This window comes from Sesamum indicum, unplaced genomic scaffold (genome assembly GCF_000512975.1).
Source record: "Sesamum indicum cultivar Zhongzhi No. 13 unplaced genomic scaffold, S_indicum_v1.0 scaffold00462, whole genome shotgun sequence".
Classification (NCBI taxonomy): Eukaryota; Viridiplantae; Streptophyta; class Magnoliopsida; order Lamiales; family Pedaliaceae; genus Sesamum; species Sesamum indicum.
In genome coordinates this window covers 2054-12072 of record NW_011628347.1, presented here as the reverse complement: position 1 = coordinate 12072, position 10019 = coordinate 2054, and the positions used below count along the sequence as shown (strand labels likewise).

At 38.1% G+C, this 10019-nt stretch overlaps 3 protein-coding genes across 3 annotated transcripts in view; all 3 read left to right on the top strand.

The window, feature by feature from the left end:
* Positions 1-308: 308 nt before the first annotated feature.
* LOC105180254 (protein IQ-DOMAIN 1-like) lies at positions 309-1279 on the top strand (the record flags this gene model as incomplete). The annotated part of the gene is given in 1 exon segment (XM_011103929.2): positions 309-1279. A coding segment is annotated over 1 exon segment (635 nt), but the record flags the coding sequence as incomplete, so codon positions are not given.
* Positions 1280-2013: 734 nt separating this feature from the next.
* LOC105180255 (F-box/kelch-repeat protein At3g23880) lies at positions 2014-3738 on the top strand. Its single transcript, XM_011103930.2, has one exon. It carries the CDS (start codon positions 2198-2200, stop codon positions 3425-3427), a length of 1230 nt encoding a protein of 409 aa, XP_011102232.1. The 5' UTR covers positions 2014-2197; the 3' UTR covers positions 3428-3738.
* An 847-nt stretch (positions 3739-4585) lies between these two features.
* Positions 4586-10019, top strand: part of LOC105180253 (mitochondrial substrate carrier family protein C) — a 7298-nt gene continuing 1864 nt past the window's right edge. The window contains exons 1-5 of the mRNA XM_011103928.2: positions 4586-6211; positions 7289-7706; positions 8360-8501; positions 9686-9801; positions 9881-9959. Of these exons, the coding sequence (XP_011102230.1) occupies positions 5137-6211; positions 7289-7706; positions 8360-8501; positions 9686-9801; positions 9881-9959 (1830 nt within the window). The 5' untranslated portion in view covers positions 4586-5136. The remainder of the gene's footprint in view (positions 6212-7288; positions 7707-8359; positions 8502-9685; positions 9802-9880; positions 9960-10019) is intronic.

Here is a 10019-nt window from a genome sequence, read left to right as displayed (position 1 = left end):
TTATTGCAGCACTTAAAGTAGGATCAAGAACGATAATCAAGAATTTCAAAAGAATCTCTAGTCCGATTACGTACTTATGGAAACGTTAAACCTCAGCTTTTAATACTTTTTTCTGTTTCATTATCATTTCAATCTCATGCATTAGTTGTTTCATGGTATTGAAAATGAAAATGAAAATGAAATAGTCAAGAATCCAAGTCTTTTCCTCTCTGGAATTCTTGGTTATGCTGTTTCTATGATCAAATCTGACAATTGATCTTGTAGTTACAAAACTAGTTTTCAGCAATGACCTGGATGTAATGTTTCATATCAGCAAACATGGAGGAACTCTTCAAGTTCTGCAAACCAAACATTCATGGATCCGAATAATCCCCGTTGGGGTTGGAGTTGGTTGGAGCGATGGATGGCCGCCCGGCCATGGGAAAACATAACTGCAGCCGACAAAGAACTGAACAATGACCTTCTTTCTCCAAGCAGCACCATAAACCGTTCCGTTTCTGTTCTTGGAGATGCCAAGATTCACTCTCCAACTGCCAAGAAACAAAGCCGGCCCCCAAGCAGGCAATCCCCTTCGACTCCCAAGTCGAAAGGTGCTGGTAGAATAAGGCCACAGAGCCCAAGAGGAACCATTGGCACAGATGAGGATTCAAAGAGCATTAACAGCACTCAATCAGAACGATGTCGAAGGCACAGCACTGCCGGTTCATCCCTGAGAGACGATGAGAGCCTCGCAAGCTCATCTACCGTCCCAAGCTACATGGCATCCACAGAATCAGCAAGAGCTAAATCGCGGTTAGGACTAGATAAAGTCGGCACACCCGAAAAGTCGTCAGGTGGTTCTGCAAAGAAACGGCTCTCTTTCTCGAGTTCCCCTGTTGCGGGCCCTAGGAGGCATTCCCTTCCCGCAAAGATCGGTCCTTGTCCTAATAACGGACGCTCGTAACAAACTAGACATGTATGGAGAGTAACACATCGAAAGAGATGCTGAAGATGAACGCAAAGAATCAAGAGATGAACATCATCTGCCAATTGAGGGAAGTGTTTTCTGGCTTATTTGTTTTCAACTCGAGTTTTCTTCTTCGTCAAATGAGTGTGGGTTCGAAATGTTTGTGAATAAGTTAGAGGTCGGCATTGTGGTGAAACGTTTGTGACACTGGTGCTGTGTTTATGTTGCCTTTCTCTTGTGTGCATATTGTAACTTTTTATTTCTCTAACCTGTTTGTTGTTCGAGATTTTTCAGTCTGACTTACTGTAAGAAATGCCACTCCGTTCTCATGCCGTAGGTTTCTTGCACAATGCAAAGCTCTTGTAACCTCTTAACTCTTTGATGGGGGTTGAGCAGTAAAAACACCACAAAAGATGAATATACCCCTCAGAATTTATAAAACAGCGAAACAGGATAAGGATTCGGCCGTTTTAGCGGGTTGGTTCGTACCCGATTCGACGTGTCACGACAATCCAAGAACCCTTAACCATTGATCACCTTGTTATTTACTCCCTTGTGATTTTCCCATGTAAATCCATATATTTTTTGATATATGGTACTTGCTATAAATACTAGTTAATGGAAGAGGTGGTTTATGAATATAGATTTAACTCTTTGGATCACTTATTTATGGGTTCTAATAATTTACGTTTCGAAAGATTATAACTGAAAGTTTTCCAACAAGCGTAACGATTTTTGTCTTCAAACAACTTAAGTATTTCTAGATTGAGGTCCTCTTGACCATATGCACTCGGTACTATTATAATCTCGACCCACGTTATATCATAATTCTTTCGTGAAACTTCTCAAAACTTTAAATTTTGAAATGATTGCTTTTGTCTATGTTTGGATCCCATTAATAACAGAGAGGAGGATCTTCCACTGCTTAGATTCCAAAATTCATCAATAATGATGAGATTCAGCACTGGAATTGTAAATTATTAATTACATATAACAATGTCGACATTTTATTTCATTTCATGACGACATAAGATCCACATCCAATTGCTTGACTCTTATCCTAAGCATCATCGAAATTTCTTCCTATTCAGATAGACAGCAGAGTGACCCCATCTAAAATTTTGCCCATCTTCTCCTCTTTTTTAAGTTATCAAAACATGCCAATCACCAATTTCAAGAACCCACCAATTGTATTACACCTCGGAATAGCAAAATCTCATCAAAACCAATCAGTCAACGCCACACCCGGAAATGGAAACCAGAGAAAACTCACAATTATCAATCTACGATCATAATCATCCGCCAAGAACTACCAAAACCCGTCGCCGTATCGAGACCCCGGAAGCTGGAAGCATCCCCATTTTCCCCGAAGAAATCATCGTAGAGATCCTGTCAAGACTCCCCGTCAGGTGCCTCTTGAAATTGAGGTGCGTTTCAAAATCATGGCGCTCGTTGATCTCCAGCAACCATTTCATCAGAGCCCATCTCGCAGTTTCAAGAAAAGACACGAATTTCGGCCGCCACAGGATCATTTCAACTGTTTTGCTGCCCTGTTACAGCCTAAAGCAATGTTCTTTGAACTCACTGCTGTCCGGGCCTGTGGCTAATGCAGTTGACTTCGATTATCCGATGAAAAATCCCAACAATTCAGTTAGGATTGTAGGCTGCTGTAATGGGCTTGTTTGCATAGCCATTAACGGGAGACATTTTTTCCTGTGGAACCCATCTACGAGAAAGCACAAGAAATTGCCTGATGCGGATGAAAGGATTAAGAGGGGTTTGTTCATTACCAAGTACGGGTTTGGTTTTGATGAGTGTAATGATGATTACAAGGTTTTGGGGATCTTTTCCGGGTTTTGCACTGCTGGTAGATATGAGACTAGGGTGCAAGTTTACAGCTTGAGGGCAAATTCTTGGAAAAGAATTGATGTCTTTGAGGATGGCCTTCCATTTGATGACACAGGGAAGTTTGTGAGTGGAAAGCTTCATTGGGGAAGGAGGGTTGGATTCAATGCTAGGTGGGAGATTGTCTCGTTCGATTTAGGAAGTGAGGTGTGCAGAACGGTAGAGCAGCCGAGGTACATTGAGGGCGGTTTCTCACCGTCATTGGGAGTTCTTGGTGGATGCCTGTGTGTGCTGTGTGATATTCCCAAAACTAGTGTGGATGTTTGGATTTTGAGGGAGTATGGAAAGAGAGATTCTTGGGATAAATTGGTGACTGTTCCTTATGATCTTGGTGATCCCTGGAAGGGGCCGTACTCGACTCCCTTGTGCAGAGGAGCAAAAGGTGAAATCTTGCTGGTCTATGGATCGAGTTTCATAGTGTATGATCCGAAGGACAATGCGTTTCATCGTCCCAAGATAACGAACTTTCATACTTTTCTTGAAGCTGATGCTTATGTTGAGAGTTTAGTCTCACTTGTCCCTGATGCTGCACCAAAGATTCAAAACCAGAAGAAACACGGGTCATCAATGAATTAATGTTGAGTCATGTTGATTGGTTGAGGATGAAGTTCGAGTCTGTTGAGGTCTCCTGCATTCTTGGAATCAAAGATCCAAGAAAAGAATCCTTCAATGTTCAGAATTGTAAAAGAACGTCGTCTGAAAGTCTCAAAACCTAAGAATTTTGTAATGCAGAAATGCCGAACAATGTTATGAATGCTAAGAATGGCTATATATGCAGTTGGTTTCCTAAGATGTTGTTGTATCTTATGCTGTTTGTTAACTTTCCTGAATGAGCTAGTTCGTTCCGAGCTTGTGTCTTCCTATGACAAGGATTGGCTTATGCGTTTCTTGAATATGTTCACAGAAACTAAGGAACACATTGCAGGGAAATCTCAGTACTTCCATGAAAAGGTAGATTGTCTCCTCCTATGATTTCTGGTTGAAATTCATCTTACGGGATTTGAATTCAATCGAATACATCATTCTTCAAATTTGTTTGAATTAAAATCAAGCTTGAAAAATTGCATTTGGATTTGGTTTGCTTGTTGCAATGATCTCAAACGGACTTTAATTGGATAAAAAATGAGTCAAACTCGAGTATTTTGATATTTTAAAGTATATGTTATTATAAATCTACTAACCAAATTGAGTTCAAGTCGAGCTTACAAGCCTATTAAAAAAAACCTTTTGTTCAAATTTAATTTGTTAAATTTAACAAATCAAATTCAAAATCGAGATTTTATTAATCGATTTCAATTCAACGTGGATTAGTTTGTCTGTTTTTCAGCCAACTTCCTACCTAATAAGATTATTAACTTGTAGATGAGTTAGCCACTTGCTCATGTAGTTTAAAGCATTGTAAACAAAAATCATAAGAATGGATATCGAAATGAAGTTGCATCAATCTTTTATAAATTATGATGCATAGACACGGGGTACAATAATACAGATTCAATACGATATAGATATATGATACAATTAATAAAAATTTGAAAATTCAAAACATAATATAATAGGAAAGAAGCCAATCCGTATCTACGCATTCAAATTGTCAAAAACAGCCCCCTCACACTAGTTAAGGTGCAACTGCATATGGGTAAAGGTTAAGGGCATTCTTGTCATTAAGCGCATTTATTCATCTAAATAATATTGATACCAACCTTATATTAGTTAATTAATATATAGGTCTATATTCCTTCTTCTTGTTATTTTTTTTCTCTCTTGTTCTTCTACTTGTCTTCTTCACTATCACCAGATCGATCTACGGGATTTCCTCAGATTTTTTCTTGAAAAAACTTCAAGATTACGAAAACCCTTTTGTTTTAGCCATATACATTGAAGAGCTTAGCTGTTAATTTCATTTTTTAGTTGACAAGAAGCCCAGAAACTTATCTATTTTATGTATATTTTTCTTTCTACTGGAAAAATGCTTACATACTCAATCATACACTTGCCTCTGTAAAATAGAAATAAACTATAGTCACGCGCAGTATAAATAGTAATACGGAGAAATCAAGAGTTGACTACACCTAACAGGTCTTATCAAAGAATGGCACCAGCCCTTTTCAGTTGAAAAGATGTCGTTTTTCATTGATGGGTCTTGGATATATATTGATATATTTTTGGTTGGGAATTAAGCGATGACTTTTTATTTTTGGTTCATATGATTTGTGGGTCATGAAGTGATTTGTGTTTGGAACTGTGAGATTTTCATATGAATGGTGATTGAGCTAGATTTTTGAGTGATGGTGGTGTCAGGGAATGATCCGTTAGAGTCATTTTTGAACTCTGTTCAGGTTGTTAAGACTGCATTTTCGCCACTGGAATCAAATTTTCGGAAGGTGGCCAGGAGTTTTCAGCATTGCTTTAATGGGGTTTCACAAAAAGGGAAGTTAAGCAGAGCTGTGGATGATGCTGATGGTGAGCTGGTGGCAGCCCGGCTGAATGTGAAGAACAAGAGTGGTCAACGTCTGGTTTTCAATGGTGATGGTGATGATCCGAGAAAAGGGAAATTTCCAATCAAGATACTTCTTGGGATATTTAAAGAAGAATGTGGAAGTAATGATCACTGTGATACTAATGTTAGCCATGATTGGGGTGAGAAATTGAATGAAAATATGTGGAAGAAAGGGTTGAAGCAGAGGTATGGTAGTGGGAAGGAGGATGGAAATGGGAATTTCTTGCATTTTGAGATGGCATTGCTGTCCCTTATTAATGGTTTTGTACAGGCATTCTCAAATGTGAAAGTGGAAGTGAAACAGAGGGTTGTTGGTGAAACTAAGCTAAAGGAGTTGAAGGTTATAGAAGAAAAGAATTTGCAATTTGAGTACTCAATAGGGTTTGTATTCAATAAGTTAAGTCATTTCCCAAAGTTTGGTGAAGATATTCTAGATCATAAGTCTAGGAATACAGATCGTGAATCCTCAGGCCCACATTTTAATCAATTTGGCTGTTTTAAGGCACTTACTAGTATTTATCAAGGTAAAAGAGCAGATGTGAATGGATTCTTCGGGAATTTGAAGTTTGCTAAAGTGGGAGGTATGCCATCAAGTATAGTTGGAGTGCCTTCTACAGAGGACGTGAGGGAGGAGGGTGTCAATCAGGAGGATATTGGAGGCCTTTCACCACCAAAATTGACAAATGGGGTGCTATCTATTCCATTATCCAATGTTGAGCGTTCGAGATCGACACTTTCCACTGTGTCATTGACAGAATTAATCGAGCTTCTGCCTCAGATAGGGAGATCTTCGAAAGAAGACCATCCTGACAAGAAGAAACAGTTCTCGATTCAGGATTTCTTCAGATACACAGAAGCTGAAGGCATGTTTTTTATTTTGAAATGTCTTTTATTTGACTGAAGATAATATTGCAATTGGCATGTAAGAGTTCGCCTTGGATAGTTGGATGAACTTGTTTTTATGTGCAGTGCACTTTGTCTTCAGTATATTGTAAGAACATACAGCACTAGAAAGCACTTTTTTAGGACAGATATATCTGTTCTTATTTGCAGAAACGAGTTTTGTTTATCTAGGGTACCTGTGTGTAATATGATTCTTCCTTTACAGTTTTCTCTTTACTTTTGGCATCTTGGACCTTTTTTCATAAGAACTGTCAAGACTATGGAAATTGCCTAGCTTTCACCTTTTCCATTTTGATTTCAAGTGGCCTAATAATTTGGTTACTTAACCTTGTTTTCCTGAAGATTTAAGTTCATTTGCTCTGATCATGGGCTCAGCTTATATGAATGGACACAAAATTTGGTTGTTCACTGCATTAATGATTCCGCCGTTGTTTGTATAACATAAAAATTGTTGACAAGTTAAAAATAATTAATCCAGTGATTGAAGAAATGAATATGCACTGTCGTAAATTATAGTTGGTGAAAGCTTGTGCAGAAATTCTTTGTTACCAGATAAGAAAGTGGAATAGCTGTAACTTTGACTAGAGTGAATTTATCACTTAGTTGGTCTTTTGTGTAGCAGGAACTTTGGGTCTCACTAAGCCTTGTAATTTTATTCACTAGAAATAGGGTTGTCTAGCAGCAGAAGATCAACCAGCCAAAGACTTTTGGCCTGTTGAACCAACATGTATAATTCAGTTAGGCAAGTCTTTCTTACAGGTGGATTAATTTTAGCCAATTTATTGGGGAACTTCCTGATTCATATACTTCCATTTAAGCTTTCAACATGTTGGTCAGTCAAGTTAGCATGCAGGGTTCTCTTGGTTACAAAGCAGGGTCAAAGAAAAACGAGCTTGTGTGCCGTATAATGCCATTCACGGTTGTTAAGTATTCACTCTTGATGTCGGAACTTAGTTCTCAGATGGTTTTCTGCTTGCTATAATATGTTTTTCAATCAGTTTCACAGCAGATCCCAATCTAATTCTCTCTTTCTGCAGGGAAAAGGTTTTTTCAGGAATTGGACAGAGATGGTGATGGGCAAGTTACTTTGGAAGATCTTGAGATTGCTATGAGAAACAGAAAACTGCCTAACAGATATGCTCACCAATTCATGCAGCGTACTCGAAATCACTTGTTCTCGAAATCTTTTGGCTGGAAACAGTTCTTGTCCTTGATGGAACAGAAAGAACCAACCATTCTCCGGGCTTATACCAGTCTCCGTTTGAGCAAGTCCAGGACACTCCAGAAAAGTGAAATTTTGGCATCACTGGAGAATGCTGGACTGCCAGCTAATGAAGATAATGCTGTTGCCATGATGCATTTTCTGAATGCTAACACTGATGAATCTGTATCTTACGGGCATTTTCGGAATTTTATGCTTTTGCTCCCATCAGACAGACTCCAAGTAAACTCCCGGTAAATTAAGGTTTACTTTTTGTTCTGTCTTGTGTAGAATTATTTTATCACAAAAATTGACATCTTATTACGTTCCTGCTTGACTTTTCCTTGTCTCATTCCATTTTTGGTATGAATGGAGGTGACAGTTATGTGCCGTAGATGGAGAGTCCTTTTGGAAGTGCATGAATAGTATATCTACTAGGGGTTATTAGACATAACTTTTATAGAAAATGAAGTTTTGATGTCGATTTCTACTTGCGGCCAATTTCAAGAGTTAGTCTACTGCATTTGATAATGAAAACTACAACTTTCTCTCTTTGGAGCTTTTTTCCTTTTTATGTTTAGAATCATGGTCATAAAATTAGAACTTGGAATTAATAGGAGAGCTTATGTTTGATGCCTCACATGTATAATTCTAATTGCTTTTTAATTCTTTCTTTCTTTCTGTAAGGAGTTTTAGCAATATGGGCCAATTGTAGTGTACTGCTAGTGGGGCTGATAGCCATGGAATATAATCCTCTTCTGGTAGCTACTGATGTAATGCATATTCTGATACAGACTAACCTGAGTTTTAGACTTACATGTGGATGGTTTGAAATTTTGAACAGCTCTCCATGAACCAGCTTCTAGTAGAAACTAAAACAGATTTTTCCTTTTACGATGGTGTACAGAAGCATCCCATCCAAATCTGCTACTGCTGGTTCTGCTTCCCCTGTGGATACACCTGCTGTAAGTGTACTAAAATCATCATTGGCTGGAGGGATTTCCTGTTCATTATCTGCAGCTTTAATGCATCCTCTTGACACGGTTAAGGTAAAGTATTGAGAAATTGCATGCACAATCCCGTCTGTATTGGTCTTTGGTTCTTTATTTGATGTCTTTGTGGTATTGCTTTGAAATATGGTTTTGTGAATGTCTGGTGATGGTATGCTTGGGAGATTAACATGTCCACTGCTTCCAGACATAGTAGTCCTGTATTTGTTTATTTATTTATTTTTGTATCAAGTCATTAGTTCTTTAAACACTTAATTAGATAAACGATCAACTTAGCTGTTTTAGTTGCTCTACACAGTTATAAGTCTATCTTATTACATAGATGGATGGATACATCTATGTACCTATTTCAAACTATTTATTACTTGACAACTTGAGGAATCGGGAATCCAATATTCTATGCAACTTAGCATCAGTAATAAAAGGTTATTCACATAACCGACATTTAAATGAAAAAAAATAATAAAGCAGCATGTTCGGGAAGTCTTCTATATCAACCTCAGTATCACTTGAAGAAGCATTGATCAGTATGATTGAAAGACACAAACTAGCTGAGTGGCATGGACCTTATAGTAATATCTGACAACAACCTTACAGGTGATCTTGGGAACTGCTAATTAAACTTGATTTCCATTCACGAGTTTGGCTAAATTTCAGGAAATAGATTATGATGAATAGATAGTTCAAAATTGATTGTGGGATGATTGATTTCTTGAAAATCAATTGATATTGGATGCCTTTCCAAGAGTTATGGACCTTAGGGTTAGGCTTAAGTTAGGTTGAAGGAATCACGTCACATGAAATTCAGTATTTCGGTTGAGTTTTAATGAATAATATTTATAGGTTAGCAACCAAACAGCCCACACTGAATGCACTTTAAGCTGACAAATTTATCTGATAGCAGTGCTGGATGTCTCAACATGATTTTAGGTCGTTCGAAGAAGACTCTTCTTCCTTACATTTTTTTGAGGTATTATGCCTCCTATGTGGTTAGTAGGTTCAATTGCATCGATCGGAGATTTTTCTTCTCATGAAGGTGAATGTCAACCTTGGCATGTCATTTGGTGGTTAGTTGTGAGTTCATAGGGATTGGTCTTAGTATAACATCTTACATAACACATCCTATGCAAGAAAACTGAAAATGAAATAATTGAATGAGGCAAATAGGTGTAGTCTTTGCCATTGCAGGTCATCTGATTTCACTATTCTGGTTGGTTTGTCAGACACGGGTGCAAGCTTCAACCCTTCCTTTCCAGGAAATTTTAGCAAAGCTTCCTCAACTGGGTGTCCGGGGATTGTACTTGGGATCCATTCCAGCCATATTAGGGCAATTTTCAAGGTATAATTTCAGTAACCTTTCCCATGATTCCTTTGAAGATTCCTTCCTCTTCTGGATGTTGAATTAAGGAATAATGCAGCCACGGTTTGCGAACTGGAATTTTCGAAGCAAGCAAGTTTGTATTGATAAACGTTGCACCAACACTTCCAGAAGTACAGGTAATGGCCATGATATTGTATTTCTGGTTAGCTCATTCTTTTGGGGATCGTTATAACTCT

Bases quoted from the DNA above. Each gene is read 5' to 3' on its own strand.
- LOC105180255 (XM_011103930.2), top strand. From the start codon at position 2,198: ATGGAAACCAGAGAAAACTCACAATTATCAATCTACGATCATAATCAT.